This window comes from Rhopilema esculentum, chromosome 16 (genome assembly GCF_057945365.1).
Source record: "Rhopilema esculentum isolate cy_ngs chromosome 16, ASM5794536v1, whole genome shotgun sequence".
Lineage (NCBI taxonomy): Eukaryota > Metazoa > Cnidaria > Scyphozoa > Rhizostomeae > Rhizostomatidae > Rhopilema > Rhopilema esculentum.
In genome coordinates this window covers 5,140,950-5,158,463 of record NC_142830.1, presented here as the reverse complement: position 1 = coordinate 5,158,463, position 17,514 = coordinate 5,140,950, and the positions used below count along the sequence as shown (strand labels likewise).

The following is a 17,514-nucleotide window of genomic DNA, read 5'->3' as shown; positions in this document are numbered from 1 at the left end:
ATCACATTAATGAAAAAGGTTTTCAGAATGGAGTACTTGTGGGATCGCTAATATCATAGATTGAGAAACGTACATGTTGTACAACATTGAAGCATCACGAAGACGCAAGTAATAAAGAATCTGCTGGTTGAGCGCTCTTTTTTTAAGCCAAGAACACTTCTACCATTTCACTTCAGGATTCTTCTGATATTGTCTGTATTCTCCAAGGTTGAAAACTGATATCTCCGTCTCATTTTCTAAGAAAAAAGAAAATAATTACGACCAGGGGCACCGAGAAGGGGATTGCTGGGGTGATTACAACTTGACCCAGGTCAAAAAAGCGACATTAAACAAATGCTTAGGGTAACGGGTGCCTAGCATCAATCTCAGTTTTCCTCGGGCCTGAGCTTACTATCAATGCCTCTGTAACTTCTACACAATCATAGAAAAAACACAATTATCAAGTACTTCAAAATAACAGGTAGGGGTGGTGTATGACAATAGAAAACTTCAATTCTACCTTAGGTGGTTTAAAATACTAAATGAAAATATTTTGTACAAAGGGATTGTTTAGTTTTAGAAATATGCATGATGCGATTCAATCTAAATAATCGACAATTTCACGCGGTTTTTACGATTTAATCTGAATCCATGAATTTTTAGACCGGATGTCAGCGCATATAGTCAGTAATTTACCGCTGACGTTAAGAGCAGCAATGACAGATAAGAGATAATCAACTTTGCTATGCGACGCAAACACAACAACAGAAAGAACTGTCACGAATATCGGTTGAATTCTCGGTTGTTTTTTAGCAGGTTGTCAAGAATTTGAATTAAAGCAGAATTTGAAAACTGAAGATCTGAGCAATAAAGCAATTTGCTGCTACTAAAAGCACAATTTCTGCTTTACTGCGTTTAACATTTTTACTAGTTAAACGGTAAAGACCTTTTGGGCACCAGAAGAGGACCCACAGGGTGGCCAACTGAAAAATGTCCTATTGTAGCAAGTTGCTAGAGAGGCTAAGAATATCAAAATATCACTCACCAACTCCGTTTTCTTTTAATGTTTTATTCAGGTCTATGAAAAACATTTCATCGTTTTCCACGTTTATCACTGGATCAGAAGACTAGAATAAGAAAATTAAAGAATAGAGGACTCCACATTACAATAAATACCTAAAACCGTTTTGAACACTGTGGACTAATTTTGTTAAATGTTTTATTAAAATTTCTTCAATTTTGGATGACAACCCGTAGAAACTTCAAGCCTGTCTTCAAGGTCAGCGACAGGGGGGAAGTAGAAGATTGCCCCAGCTCCAGCTGTGAGGGGCCCCACAAAGTTAAAACGAAAATCCGAACAATAACAACAATAATAACAATCACAACAATAACCAATTACGTCATAAAAGGCCCAAGCTTTCTTTTAGCCCCAGGCACCAAAAAAACCCTCGGCGGGCTTGCCAATCCTGATCTTGGATGGTAGCAGATCCCAGCTCAACACTATTTCAAAAGGTGTGGCACCTGGAGGTAGGAGGGATACTGTCTCTATACGGCTTTCTACACTTACGTTCAAAAAGTATTGCACCACCCAAAAATAGACCTGGTGTTACCAGTTGCTATGCTCAGATCCTGTGAAACATAATCTACACTGAAATATTTCATTTTATATTTTGTATTTCACTAATATTTTTCAAAGCGCATCTGAGTATGCGTGAACCACCTCATCTAGTTTGACTGATATTGGCAAAGCAGCTATATTTAATTTTCCCAATATTTCAGCCCTGAGACACACTGTCCAAGGTTAAAATGGCTGGGTTACTCTCCACAAAATAACAACACTCTAAACATAGGTCCGTTTTTACAATAAACGCTTCGAAAAATCAGTTCAAACACTGTAAAAACTAAATGCATTAAGCATGACTCTGCATTTTTTACCGAAAATCTTGACTTACTACGTATGTACAATGCAAGGGTTCGCTCTTGTACTTCGTATAAAGAGTAAAGACAACAAACTATACTTCAGAATTTTGGCAAAGTGCAATAAAGATTTTTAATTCGTATCAAAACTAATCTGATCAACAATAAAAAATGAATTACTTTAAGACATAAAGCACGATATCATGAGATTTCATCTCCTTCCTTTAACTGACAATCTCTTTAATACTTCTCACAATCTTAACTCGTCTTGAAAAGTTTGTTTCCTCTTAGTCGTTGTAAAACGTGCATTCTTGAACACCTGAAGATCCTCATTCTTTACATTCAAAGACTTCTGAAGGAATTGGCAATTCTTTTTAACCTGATCAAACGTCAATTCAGCTTTGTGACCTTCTTTCCTCCTCGAACTTACGTAATCCACAATTCTTTCTTCAATTGCAGAACTGTAGGACTTTTGAAATTCAACTTCCCATTTCAGACCATCAACTTTACTACCTAACAAAGAAAGGTCTTCAAAATACTTTTGATTCATAAACGCAAGACTTTCACATTGGTTTTGTAAGCTTTCAATCAGCTGTCCATTGTCTGAGATAGCCGCATACAGTTTGCTGTTCTGTTCAGCCAAAAAACGCTTTTCCTCTTGAGCAACTTGCAGTTTCGAATGAAGGTCCTTAATGACATTGGCATCTCTCCTATGATCTTTATCTTTCAAGCATTTACGTATTCTTGATACTTCTCTTCTTAAAGAGAAATTTTCTTCATCGAGCTCATTGACCATCCTCTGTAAATTCGCCTCGTTTCCAATAAAGCCTCTACTACCAAAGAGACAAAATTCCCTTTTAGTATTTCCTGAATCCATCAATGGCGACTTGCTTTTTTGGAATTCATCTTCGAATGCCTCTTGTTGCTGTACACAGACTTCATTCCCGCTCATGCATATATTCTCATCTTCTAAAGCTCCCTTATCACCAATGGCCTTATCGTTCTTTAAATGAATTTCTTTACCTCTAGTACAGATTTCTTCTTCAAATCCTTTCCTGATCCTCAACATGTCTGATTTCGGTTGTTGTGTTGCTTCATTGCTGCAATACATGCACTTTTTCTTTACTTGTAATGTATCAAGATTACAGTTAGAAGTCATGTAACATTCCAGTCCGTGCCAATCCTCATACAATTCTTTGAGTTCTAATACCATCTGTTTTGTTTCTATCATTTTCTCTCCTAAACATTGCCAGATAGGTTTTTCTTTCATCTCCTTAGCTATTTCTGTCATGCATACTTCAAAATGCGCAAATTTCTCCAGAAATCTCCTCACTCTTCTAAAAATATCACTAAATTTTATATGACATATATCCGGCAAACCTCCTGCTCCTCCGTGTGACCAAATCGAGTCCGTAAACGCGACATCCCCATCACCCACGGAAAGCTTTTCAATCTGTAAGTTTTCTGACAGTAATGAATGTCTACTAGGGCTTTCAATTTCACTTGCATCAATATCTCTACCAGTACAAGATGGTGGCAACGTCACTTTGATCCTATTGTGTGATCCGCGCTCAATGAATGGTTTAATGCCTACCGCAGCCTTCAGTTCGCCATATCTATCAAGCACAGATTTCTTCTGCCCAGAGTTATCTTTTTCTGCAGTTTGTCGATCTTTTCTGCAGTTTGCAGTCTTAGCTAAAAGGAACAAACAGGTTCCAATGAAGATTTACGAGTTGCGCTTTATTTCCTAAAACCTAGTCAATGAATGACGGATGTCACTGTTGTCGCTGTTTTACGTATTATTTTGGAATAATATTTACAATGTTATCAAAAAATCGTACTTGAACTCGAATTTATTTAAAACTTTATGTAGTTCCGTCCGCTAAGTACAAAATTTGAACACAAAACCAATGGCGAGCTAGAAAGCATCTTTTCTAACAACAAGTTGATAAGTATTTGAAAATAACTCACATCCAGGCGTCCTATTCCGACTTTTTAACAGTGATACAAGAGAGTGCTCTCCGTGTTTCTTAAGCACGTGCCATTCAAGCTCAACGCTGTTCTGAAATTTCTCATACAAAAAACAATAAGGGCAGAAAAATGCTGCCATCAAAAATAACGCACTTGATACGAAAATCTTCTTTCAAAGCTCTATAAAAATACCCACAACATGTGCTTACAATTATTATTTGTTGCAGAAAAAACGAAGCAGTTCTCTCTAGAAATAACAGTTTATGTTATTTGACGTCAAAACGTCAAAAAACGCTTCGCAGAAATCGTCAACCCATTGAATCATTCGCTAAAAATCATTCTGCAGCTACAAGTAACTCAAAACCTACCAAATGTATTTCAAGAAAAGCAGCAAAAAGAAACTTTCTAGAATATTGAAAACGCTAAGTTCAGTCCTTGTTTCACGAATTTTCAAGATGAAACGAAAATTGGAAAACAGTATTTGTCGTCTAACATACAACAGAAATAAAACGTTGGACAATGACAAAAAAGCATTAGCATCATTTCAGCCACTTTTGCAACACTAAACAAAAAATTGTGTAGGAACTTCATAAAATATATAAGGGTAGAGACCAAAATCAGGAGTTTGATTGAAAAATAAAGTTATCCAAAAGTTTTCAAAAACTGATCTCCAGGAAAGAAACAAATATTGAAACTCTTTAAATTTGGAAGCTAAACTCACAGTTTGCAGACTAATGGTGGTAAATAATAAAGAGTTTGTTATAATACATACTTTATAACCATGTGCCTTATGTTGGATTTTCATAGCATCTAAAAGAAAAAAAAATAATTAGGTATCTATTTAGCCTGCATTAAGTAAATAGTTGCATAGGTTCACAGCAATGAAGTTAACTTCGTGTGCAAAGTTGAAATCTGTTGGTTAAAACCCAGATCTATCCTTGGGTTCTTTTGAAGAATGGCATTTGTTCAAATAGCTGAATACCGTATTTACTCTAATATTCTTGCTGCGGGATTAGCATTTCAACCTAACAAAAAAAGGCGGGATTATTTGAGAGGCGGGTTTATTGGAGAGGCGGGATTATTTTTTCAATGCCTTGAAGTCTAGTTTGAGGATACTGCTTCAACAAAAAAGTCTCTTAAACATGATTGTGGCAAATCAGAGAAAAAATATGCGATTTCAACATAAATAGGGGCTTAAAATTAAATGGGGGATGGGATATTTATTTTCACAGACAAGACAGCAGATATTGTGCTTTATAGACAGTAGTACAAAGTCAAAGAATCAAACGTCTTTTTATGCTGCGAGACTTGGATGTTTGATAAACTTGCAAAATAAGACAGCTCCCTGCCCTCTCCCGTACATTATCGTGTGATTTAACCCATTCACTCCAAGCATAAGTTTCAATCCTTGATTTTCAACCCATACAAAGTGTGTAAAGAATAGCAAATGCCAATTAAAAGTTTCAATCCCGCATGCAGGATTATAGGGGAGGCGGGATTATTCTTACAATCTATGAAATACAAACGGGATTACTAGAGATGCGGGAATATAAGAAAAGCGGGAATATTAGAGTAAATACGGTATCTGTTCAAATTTATAAGATGAAAATCTACTAGAAGGGATCACAAAAGATGTTACAAATGGGAAGTGGGGAGGGGGTTGGAAGAGACTAAACCTGCTAAATACAAAGGGCAATATGATTTCTTGTGTGATTTTATTACATTGTCGGATACATGGTGGGGCTACACCCCCTAGCATCTGCAGTCCCCTACTTATGCATAACCTTAAGTCTTAAGTGTTTGTTCACAAGTTGCCAAGCAGTGTGAAACAAAGCAGCTTGGAATTGTGACAGTGAAAAAATTAAAGCCTGCACATATATATATAAATATTTAGATAGACTAAAATAAATAGACTATTTTGACACAACTCTGAGTTTCATGTGTGAACAATCATCTAATCGCTCCGATAAGTTGAGCACTCTAGCCAGCAATATGATAATTACTATAACATATAAATATGTATATTTATATTTTTATATAGTTACCATAAACATGGTTCTTCACAGGAGGTGGCAATCCTTTGCGGCTTTTGATGTCTGCTCATATAAATAATAAATATGCTATTAGATACAACTTAAGTTCCTTCAAAAGTGAAAGAATAATTTAAGCAGGTACAAGGTTTTTCTCAATGTGAAGTCAGGAATCTTTGGGACATTTCCTCTTTGTTTTCCTTATTCCTTTGGATTATCCACCTGTGAAAATAACTCACATCTAATGGCTCCATTGAAAATACTTTCCAATTTTCCTTGGTCCACTTCTTTCCACCTTGTTTGTAAATTCAACCCAAATTTACAAGGGCTTTAGAGAACTGAATTAAAATTTTCAGCTCACAGGCCAAATCTATTTAGAGAGCTTTAGGTAAATTAGAACATGAAAATTGGTATCACATGTAACCTTCTGTGATACAGTTGAGTCCCGCTATCTCAAACTTGCACAGGAAATGAAATTTGTTTAACAGTGGGAATTTGAGATATCTGGACTCTGGATTTCTTTGATGAAAAAGGGGTCATCTGTGTTTAAATAAAGAATATGAGCCAGGGAAAAGAACTCATTTGTGTCCAAAGCTTTGTTAAACATTAAACTGAACTAAAATAGTCTATTAATGAAGTTTGCTTTATATTTTTGAGTGCTTTTTCATGGCAAAATAGCAAACGACAATGGTTTTGTTTCTATTGCTGGTGTCAAAGTAGCAGTAACAGAAGAAATACCCATTATAAGCACAACTGAACCGGAAATGAATTCTTTTATCCAAGGGTACCATGTTTATCATACTATTTGGCAGCCCAAGACTGGAGAGGAATTGAAGATTGTGATGGAGCCAAACACAAATTTGCAGTACTCTTGTGTGCTTAATTGTAGGGGGGTCGAATAAAGAGGGGGTTGGACAATTTCCTAGATTTTCATAAAGCAGAGGGGTCATAATAAATGAACTACAGGGAAAATCGTAAATAAGCATCTAAAATGGGGGGGAGTGAAAATAAAATGGGGGGTGAGATATTGTAAGTTCATGTGCTTTTTAAACTAAGTACTAGTTTGAAGTCAAAAAAGACAATTTAAATATGGATGATGACAATGAGTAAGCGTTTTTGAAACTTAAAACTCTGATTTATTTTCTCTTAAAAAGAGTTTTGTATGGAGCCAAACCATTTCTTTTCTGAGAAGTTTAAAATGTCTAATATGGACGGTTGATAATCAAATTAGGGGGTTGGTCGTCCATCGATATTTCCATAAAATGGGGGGGGGTCATAATAAAATGCTATGAAGGGTGAAAAATTTTGAAAATGCAATATGACCCTCCCCCACAATTAAGCACACAAGAGTATGTGTACAGAAAAATGAAACTATTGTAGGACCAAAAGGAAAGACAGGCAGATTTGCAAAGACAATCTTCTTCTTTTGCAGGGCAGATTTGTTTAATTCCTGTGTGGCTGTGGTGACTGGCAATTGTGTAAACTTTTGAGATGGCAAAGGAGTGCAAGTCCCTTGCAAGTTAATCATTGTTGGACAAACTAAGTTCACTTCAATTTTAAAAAATGAATTATCATTGCTATGATAATTAATAGCTGAACATTTTTGTCACTTGTTGTTCGAGCTAACCGGGTTTTTCTTTTAAGGGTAAAAAACTTCGTTCAATTTGTATTCCAAGTAGAGGATATCTTTGTATATACTTTCATCTCTGGTTAGGTATCCCTGCTTTTGACTGCTTTGGTTTGCAAAACATTTAATAAATCAAAGAAGAAGTATCTACAGATACCAAAACTTTGCAATCTGACAGCAGATAAAATTTCAGTCATGAAATAAAAGCTGTGGATTGCTTGTTAAATTTTTGTTGTTAAATTAAATTTTTTTTGAAACCTACTCCCATGGCCCTTGGAATCCCTTACCTCTTCCGTATAAGGGGAATCACAGCCGCTGTAAAGGGTAATTTTCAACATGTTGAATTGACCTGTGTCAAATCGCTTTCATATGATATGAAAATTATTACTATCATTAGAAGTGTTTAGCAGGCATATCGATCTCTATCTCTGATTGATATGAAATCTGAGAATTAAAAGAAATTCTTACTTACTTTCCTTTACAAAAGATAGGAAAAGCGACCCGTTTTGTTCAATGTCAACTGCATGGTATACAAAATTGTGAATGTTTTTATACTCGAACGAACGGATTAGTCGAACAGTAACGCAAACTTGATCCGACATTTTATCGTGTTCTGCAACCTCGTTCACGGGTCATACATAGTACATAGCAAAGCATAGCAAAACATAGCAATCATTGAGTTCATAGGTACCTAAACCTAAACCATACAAAATCACACAAAACCACCCGAAACCACCCGAAACTATATAAAACCACCACAAATGAGTCAAATTTACCAATTTTAACAAAAAAATGTTGCTCAGAATCCCAAAAGACCTTGATAGATTGAATGTTTTCCTAGATCATATTAAAAAGAAGATCCAAGTAAAAATTAAAAAATTCTGCGACCACAGGCCTTGAAAACCTTCGAGAATCTTGATTCACACCTAATTCCAAAGAAAAATTTATCACTGTACATTTTGATGGAAATAAGTGATTTTTGTGCGAATCCTTAAAGAAATATTTGCTGGCCACGCCCTTAAATTTAGTAGCTAGAAGAACCGGCCAAATGATTTTTAATACCAAAATTGAGATCTCATCGAAGGCAATTGGTAATTGTGATTTCTTCAATGTGAGGTACATTTTCTGTTTTTTATCTTTTCTTTTTTTTTTCATTTTTCATTTTTCTTCTCAGTTTCATTGTTTTCTTCAATGGGAAAATAGCATATTCAACGTGACTTTCGAACAAATAGCCTCCTGTAGCTCCCTAAAACCACTTTCAAGAGGCGACAAAAAATGGTACACTTTCCAATAAAGAATTTTGGGATCTCGTAAAACCTTTTCTTTCAAATAAAGGTGGACTAATAAGGAGCGACATTTCTCTTGTTAAAAAAAGACACTGTTATAACAATGACCAGAAGCTGACAGAGATCTTCAATGATTACTATGTAACCATAGTTGAGAAATCCAGTGGTAAGAAGCCCGTTTACCTTGCTAATGATACTGGAATTTCTGATGACCGCCAAATTGTTCGATTAATTTTGGGCAAGTATAAAACCACCATAGCATCATAGCTATCATTCAAAATCATGAACAAGTATCAAAACACATTTTCGTTTCATGAAGTAAACAATCAAGAAGTTATAGAACTATTAAAATCCCTGGACGGAAAGAAATCTACTGGAGAGGATCAGATACCACCGTATCTCTAGCTTCGAATGAACTCTCAGCCGCATTAACTATGGGAATAAACTGCAGCATTCGAAATACTAAATTCCCAGACGATGCGAGGAATTTCCGTCCATGTAGTGTTCTTAACACCATTTGCAAGATATACGAAGAAGTCCTGAAGCATCAACTGACTCAACACTTAGACTCAACACACTTTCTGTTTTTATCGCAGCCTACAGACGAGGATATAGCACCCAGCATGTCTTAATACGGCTGCTAGAAGACTGTGCTAGGCCGAATCCTGTTTAATTTCTATACTAATGACTTATTCCTTTTCGTTAAACAGGCAAATCTCATAATTATGCTGATGATAATACCCTCGCTAATTTCTCCACAAGCTAAAATGCTCGATCTTATCAATATTTTGGAAATAGAAACCAGAATTGCTTTAACCTGGCTAAAACAAAATGAAATGATTTCCAACCCTGAAAAACTCCATGCTTTATTGCTCAGAAAAAACCAAAGAAATACTAGTGGAGAACAGATGAACATTAGGGGTATAATAACCAAATCTGAGGAGACTGTGAAACTTTTAGGAGTCACTTTGGACTATAGACTTGATTTCGACCCACATATTTCGTCTCTTTACAAAAAATTGCAACATAATTAAATGTTCTCAAAAGATTAAAGACGTTTATTGGGTTTCAGGATAAAAAGATCCTAGTTCAGAGTTTTGTATTTTCGAATTTCTATTATTGCCCCTTGGTTTGGTACTTTTCATCTTCCAAATCATTGCAGAAGATAGAAAAATAACAAGAATGCGTCATAAGGTTTCTCTATAATGATCATAAAAGTTCATATAATGATTTGCTTCTAAGATCGGGTGATTGCACAATGCACGTTGCTCGCCAAAGACTCCTTTGCATAGAAATATTTAAAGCACTGAAGCATTTGAATCCACCTTTTATGCAGAGCACTTTCGAACTACGCTCTTCAAATTATTCTTTGAGAAATCAAAATTTTTGGCCCATTCTAGGCCTAATCAAACAATTTTTGGATCAAAAAATCTTAAATTTATTGGGCCCCAGATTTTGAATGGTTTACCTAGTGAACTGAAATCAGCAGAAAATCTGAAAAGTTTCAAGATTTTGATTAAAAATGGGATGGTCCCAACTGCAGATGTAGTGCTTATACCTGTCTGCCAACTTAGAAATTTAATTCAGGACTTGGAACTTGTAAATTTAGAAAATAGTGTTTATTTATTTTTCTTTGCTTTGTATATTCGATTTTGATTAGTTAACTTATAATAACTTTTATAGTTTATATTAAAATAATGTATATAGTGTGAGCTATTTTTGCATATCGAATGAAAATAAAGTAACACACGATTGTTTTTGGGAACAACGTTTTATCATTAAGAGGAAGAATTTTGTGGAACAAGGTATCACACGTGGCAAAAATGCTTACACGCATACACGCACTGCAAGCATTCGAACTCAAAATTTCTCAGTGCATGTTTTCTGAAACACCAGCTTTGCTACTTGAGTTGCTAAAAAAGACCTTAAAATTGATACTCAGGGTGCTTAGCGGTAAATTATCATAATTTTGAACAACTTCGAATATTTTATTTATTTGAAACATCGGATATCGAATTGCTGGTGGGCCTGGGCCCTTGTGCTCACAAAACATGATGAAATCAAACTGTACTGGCCATATCATCAGGGAGGAGAATTAGTCAAGTAAGATCCTACGTAAACATCTTCAGTCAACAAAGGCCCTATTCGTTTGTTTTCTTTTCAGTGATATCAAACATAGGGTGTTACGTTGACCAATGAATTCAACGGACGTTGGACCAAATAATAAGTAAAGTCATACCAACATTATTATTGACATATGACTTTCTTGATTATATTTCAATAAAAAGACGGGGGCTACGTCTCCCATAGCTGGCAGACTCCCGAGTATGAACCTTTTTCTCGATTTTTACCAAATTTAGATATTGCGTCGCTTAAGAATGATGTTTGGAAAGACCACTCTATCACGCTCTATACTAAAGTTCGAATTTTCAATACCCTGGTTTTCTCGGTAGCGACGTATGGCTGCGAATGCTGGATCATGAAGAAATCGGACAAAAATCGGCTAATTTCTTTCGAGATTTGGTGTTACAGACGAATCATGCGAATCAGTTGGAGCGCAAGAAAAAAAAACGAATGGGTCCTGTAGAAAATTGGTAAAGCTACCCTTCTCAACAGCATCAACAGAAGGAAGTTGTCGTTTATTGGACATGTCGCAAGAAGCGAGGGCTTAGAAAATGACATTCTTTCTGGAATGGTCAGTGGCAAGCGAAGGAGAGGAAGACCACGGCGAAAACTCTTGAAAATGATGTTGAAGAGGTCTTGGGAATGTCAATGTCTGGTCTTCTACGAAGCGCAAGAAACAGAGACACCTGGCATACGACCATTGCGCGTGCCACGGCGGGTCAGCACTGACCCATCCGTTCCTGATTATGATGAAGAATGATGTAAAAATAATTGTAGTTCCAGAATCACAAATAAAAAATTGTGTATTACAGAAACAAAATGTCTTGGAATGATTCAAGTTTAGATTAAAATGTTCAGCATATTGACTGCTTAATAACTCATTTAGGTAATTCCTTTCGCGTGGTTGACCCACGCCTGAAAAGCCTGAAAAGTCAGACCCTATACCTGACACGCCTGGCCTTTTTGCTCACAATCCTTTTGCCAAACTCCCCGGAATTACGTGTATTTATAATGGCAATACTCAATGTTACTGTGGCACCTGGAAAAAAATAATGTTGGTACCAACTTCAGTGCAAAGATTTATCAGAAATGTACTTTCTTTGGAGCATGTGCATTGTGACTTATCATTGGGTGCCCTATCATAGTGACTGGTGCATGTTACCTAAGGCTTTCCTCACACCCTTATCTAACTTTCAAATAATGACACTTGTTTTTTTGTACTTCACATTCAAGTTAAACTTTATTTATTCTATCAATTTGAAAAAATCGTGCGATCGAAATGATTTTGGCATCCTTCACATCTACATCTAAAGCAGATATTGTAAAGCAAGTAGTTTTGTATTGTATTTGGATCTGCTTCTACTTGAGAAGATTATGCTTATCGAGCAGTGTCCCGGTCCTTCTTCTCGATATGACCACACCTTATGATTACCAAGTTTGGTCACGCCAGGGACTCGAGCCACGGACCCTTGGCCATCTAAATTGTTAGAATTTGAAAATTTAGGAAAAATTACTTACCTATGTTCTGCTATCGAAGAGAAAAATATTGTAAAAAAGTTCTTCTAGTAAAAGAAGCTATTGAAGTTTTCACCCCGTCTCCCCATCTCCCAGAAGATACTTTCCCCGTGTGCCTCTCACCCTCCTTAAAAGATTCCGCCCCCTCCAAAATATGATTTACAATCATTGTAAACAAGAAAACCTCTCCCCCGGGAATATAAAGCATGTTTAGCGCAGTATGTAGAAACAGTGCTTCGATCCACACGGTAGAAGGACGTCTTTACATCTTTAAGCAATAAAGTCTTTTCTACAATGGATACATTTGTTAATGGGTCTAGTCATATGTTAAGGCAAGCCATTGAAGAGCGAGATGGTATAATAAAACGACAAGCAAGAATTTTGGAAAAAATGAGAGCGGATCGCGGATTGCTATATTCTGAATTATTGGAATGGCAAGCCAAATGCGAAAGGAATGAACGGACTATCGACAATTACAGAAAGCAGCTGAATAATGCAACAGATACAATTAGAAAAATGAAAGGAAACGAGGGAGAGATAAAACAGAGAATAGATGACGAATCAAAAGTTTATAGACAGAGCATTGATAATCTGATAAGACGAAATGGAAAGCAAGAAACTATATTAAAGTCTCTCGCCGAAGAGAATAAATCTTTGAGAAAAAGTCAGAAAAGTAGTAACTTCAAGCTTCCAATGATAAAAGCCTCTGAGTCGAGATTAACTGCCCCAAGAATGTCGATTGCATAAAGTGAGCTCAAAGGCACGCATTTACAAGTCACAAAACATGAAATGACTAAGACAAGTCTAATTTGCTAATCTCCTTTGTTATACTTGCTATATGAGTGAATGAAGGTTTTAATCTGAGGTTGAAAGAAACAGATGTGGAAGAATTAGCCTCCTGAAATTTCTGTCAAACAGTGGGAAAAGATTGCCGGAATGGTAAATTCTTAAAGCTCAAAGAAATTTAGATGGCACTTGACTAGTATTGCCTTAACTTTTATAAACTAAATAGCGCTGGTCTTCATCTTCAAAAAATTCTGCAACCGATAGTCAGAAATCTTTAATGTTAAAATGCACTACTTTTTAAGTGATAATTTACCATCTACTGTGATAAACAGTTACACTATATACACAAATGTTACCTTACAATTATTATACAATAGGTGTGTTAAACGCCTCGTTGTCTAATAAATGAATTCAAGTCTCCCCCCTCCCCCCATTTAAGCTGAAAAGTCTTCTAACTAAGATTAGTAGACCTATTGAACAAGACAAGGTACAAAGGATTTGAAATACAAGAATGGTATTTTTTCCACCTCTTATTATAGATTATTCTTCATAGTTCCTGATGACCTTAATTTTAGCAGCAGCATCCCATTAAGAGTTGTACCTAATCAAAAAGCTTGGGTAGATAACTATGGAGTCAAGACTACAATTTACTTAAATCATAAGCCTCTGCATGTGTAACTAGATCTGGGTAATACCAAACAATTCTAAGAAGAATTAAAAAACCAACAATGATTGGAATTGAAACAATTACATCTGCAATGTCAATATATCTGTTAAGCCTATTAGGCCTTGACACTTTAGTATTACGAATCAGAACCTGGAGGTATACATAAATAGTAGCTGTCAATAACTAAAAAGAGTTCTGATTTAAGTAAACAAATTCTATTATATCTTATGGGTCTTAGATAACTTGAAAAACAGGAGGTTTTCTTTTCACTGTTGTATTTCACTGCTCTCATTTTATTCATTCAGGAAGTCTGAAACTATGTTAAATGAAATAATTTTTGCATAGCATAGCGAAATTAAACAAAGAACATTGCTTAACACGACAGAACCACTTTTCAGAAATTATTTGGGCATTATAACACTTTGACATTAAAAAATTTCAATTCTGCTTCTGAAGAAAAATTTAATAGAGATAAATAGCACTTCAATTGCATAACAAATTCTGTTTTTCTATCAAATCACAAAATGTATGCAATCAATACAAATATCCCTGAAAGAAAGCAAAGGATAATGATACTGCTTGTACTAAATAAATCATCATATGTAACAACAAGTGTCCAACCCAATATAAAAGCTAATGACATCATGGGAACAAACAAATAACCAATATCCAAATCTTGTGTATCAGCTATGACAGATGATCCAACAACTCCTTGGTGCTCAGAAATTTGGGCATGAATAACACAACCATTGTTTATACCAAGAAAATCAAGAGAATAATGGTCACCTGCCAATATCCGTCCATTGTAGATTAATCTGATGTTTTTTCCTTGTTCCATTTCCGTATTATAGCAATGCCTGAAAATTTCAAATATCACTTGCAAATATGATTACTCTAGTAATACAGCAATGTATCAGGACCAGGAAATAAAATTAAAAGAAGAGTGGGGAAAAAGTAGAAACTATTTAGATATCCCAGGCCTTTTCATAAGAAATAGCCTGCGCAAGTGGCTGAGTGCTCGCATTAATTGTCTTGTGTGAGCGATCGCTCTAAAGATGATAATAATAATCAACAATGCCAAAAACGTCTGTAATGTTTAAAAAACCGTATTATCCTGTTATAAGGTACTTTTGTGTGAAGTAATACAAAATGAAAACGAGTTGTTACGATGAACTTTAACACACTCCAAGAAAGATCCAATACCCAATATAAATGTGCTGCACTTATAAATCTTATGTTCATCACAAAGGTCGTACAGATACCATTAGCCGGATGATCACAAAATGTTGTTCCAAACCTTTTTCAAAAACTCTTTAACTACCAAGACAATATTCCAAGGGCTAATGTAGTTACTAAATACAAATTTCTAATTGTATTCTTAAACACTCAATTACATTTACAATTTTTTTGCGATGGAATTGATTTTCAATTGCATTTTTCCTTTAAGATGTGGTTACTTCAGCTTACTTATCTTTCCTATTATATTTTTTAATTTATTAAATTTTATTGTGAGGAATACATTTTTAAAATGTTTTGCGTGACACAATTTACTGTTTTGCGTGAGTGATCAAATTCTTGCATGGTTGGGTTTGCAAGAGTGCTAACGTGATTGCAAGTGAAATGTCAAATGAAAAGGCCTGATATCAGATATAAAAAATCTTATACTGGAAAGTAAAGGGGTCAGGCCCCGTGGTCATCTTGGCAAGATTCCCAGACAAATTATCTTGTCAGATGAAACAAAAAATGTAAGATGTAAGGGAAACACACAAAAAATAAACAAAGAAGAGCATCAAAGCTTAACAATTTTCATCAATAAATCAGGATCATAGATGTATTTGAACTTTTTGGGAATTCGCTGACCATCTAGATATTTTCAATGAGTCAATTTTCTAGAACTTTAAGAGATTTATTTCCAAATTAAAGAAAAAAGAGGGATTACTGAAAGAGGGCATAAAGAGGGGATGGGAATTAGAGAGAGAATTATGGTAAATATATGCTATTCATATGAGTTCGAGAGGTTTATAATCTTCTCATAGAATCATTCTTACCTTTTAAAATTGATGAGCGTCATTGTCTTTGGAACTGATACAAATGTGTCCACTGCATTATGCTTGATTTTGATATTTATGATTGTATCGCTATCATTGTCATTTTCTGATGGGCTGTTTTGATATGTTGTTGTGTCACCTTGATTGCTAGCATTGCTCTGGAAACTTTCTTCGTTGCTTCTTCCTACATTTGTGGTGTTTGTAGGAGATTGTTCTCCTTCTGTATGACCAGCATTGCTTCTTTCATCGTTAACGGTGTTCTGAGCAGCTGCAGCTGTTCCACTGTACCCTTCCCCTGAATTTTGCCAACTTCTGCCTTGGCTGTTAAATTGGTTAGCACGTCCTGCATTGTAAAATGCACTTCTATTTGGTCTTAGCAAGTACCAAGGGACTGCAATTGCTGCGGCTCCAGTAAACAAAAAAAATGCCAGAGTAATTTCATTGTCAACTCCTTCTATCAGCTGTGTCATGGTGATTATTTTGGTCTCTCGGGGTTTTGTACTTTGACGGTGAAGTTATGGGAGGTTTGATTCCAAGGAATAGTTATACTTAGGCTATCAGTTTTCTCGCGCCTATTGTATGTAAATGGCCGTCTGCTGTTTATGAATTTCACTTCTCCTTCATTTCCACTCTCTGTGATCCCTAAAAGCTGACTTTATCAATGCTAATTTTGGCATCTACAGATATAAATGAAACAAGTCATGAACTTGAAACTTAAAATCAAGTTTAGGCCAACCTTGGAACAGCTGTACCAACCAATCTCTATCTCAGGAAGAGGCACAGTGGTCCTTGCACTTTTGGGGTTAAAGATATTTTAGCCGCCACTGAAAAAAACAGACCAGGAAAGACAACGATATCTTTTTGTGCTTTCATGTTTACTTTGACAGTATAAAGTAAAACCAGAAATGAACTTGAAGGTTGTGAAAAAGCTTAAAAACAAGCTGATTTTGTTGAAACTCGGGAATGACCTTTAAAAGCCCCCCTCGTATAAGCCCTCCGTGAATTCGCCCCCTCTATAAGCTGCCTAAATTAACAAGCTCTCAAGTGGTTATTTCGATAATATACATTAATAAACTATGGAAAGCATGCCGTGTTGGCCTTACTCAAACATTGAAAGTAAAAGATTAAACAATGATGCTCTAGATTAGCAACAACGTTTTTATGAACAAATTATTTTATATTTTTGCCTTGAAAGGCTTGGTTGGCAGATTTCCCTAAATTTTGAATCACATCATTTCCATAAAATCTTCTTGTCCACCTGACTAATGAACCAACTAATCTGATCAACCAACTGATTATAGGATACTTTCTTACATCAAGTATTTTCAAACAGGAAATGCATAGTTGGGTAGTTTTTTCTTATCATTGGCATGTTATTTGACATCGTCCTACACTAAGAATAATGAAAAATTTTGCCAATAACTGTACGAAGAAATAGCAAAAGATTGTCATAATTTGTTAACGTTGCTTTTCCTGACATTTTTTAAGTAAAAACATTCGCCATTAAAAGTTGTGAAGATAAAGTCCTACCAACATTTCCTTGTTTATTCGACTTTCCAAAAAC

At 35.5% G+C, this 17,514-nt stretch overlaps 3 protein-coding genes across 3 annotated transcripts; all 3 read right to left on the bottom strand.

Annotated features, from left to right (window-relative positions):
- Nucleotides 1-44: 44 nt before the first annotated feature.
- LOC135682846 (UPF0538 protein C2orf76) lies at nt 45-8,170 on the bottom strand. Its single transcript, XM_065197917.2, has 5 exons — nt 7,997-8,170; nt 5,913-5,963; nt 4,640-4,677; nt 1,025-1,106; nt 45-236 (listed from the first exon to the last, which is right to left on the bottom strand). The coding sequence occupies exons 1-5, from the start codon at nt 8,124-8,126 to the stop codon at nt 160-162; spliced, it is 378 nt and encodes a 125-aa protein (XP_065053989.1). The 5' UTR covers nt 8,127-8,170; the 3' UTR covers nt 45-159.
- On the bottom strand, nt 1,115-4,633 carry LOC135682839 (uncharacterized). The gene is made up of 2 exons (XM_065197909.2): nt 3,868-4,633; nt 1,115-3,591 (listed from the first exon to the last, which is right to left on the bottom strand). The coding sequence occupies exons 1-2, from the start codon at nt 4,004-4,006 to the stop codon at nt 2,147-2,149; spliced, it is 1,584 nt and encodes a 527-aa protein (XP_065053981.2). The 5' UTR covers nt 4,007-4,633; the 3' UTR covers nt 1,115-2,146.
- Nucleotides 8,171-12,797: 4,627 nt separating the features above from the next.
- LOC148958236 (uncharacterized) lies at nt 12,798-16,728 on the bottom strand. The gene is made up of 2 exons (XM_089113216.1): nt 15,951-16,728; nt 12,798-14,759 (listed from the first exon to the last, which is right to left on the bottom strand). Exons 1-2 carry the CDS (start codon nt 16,418-16,420, stop codon nt 14,420-14,422), a joined length of 810 nt encoding a protein of 269 aa, XP_088969342.1. The 5' UTR covers nt 16,421-16,728; the 3' UTR covers nt 12,798-14,419.
- Nucleotides 16,729-17,514: the final 786 nt, after the last annotated feature.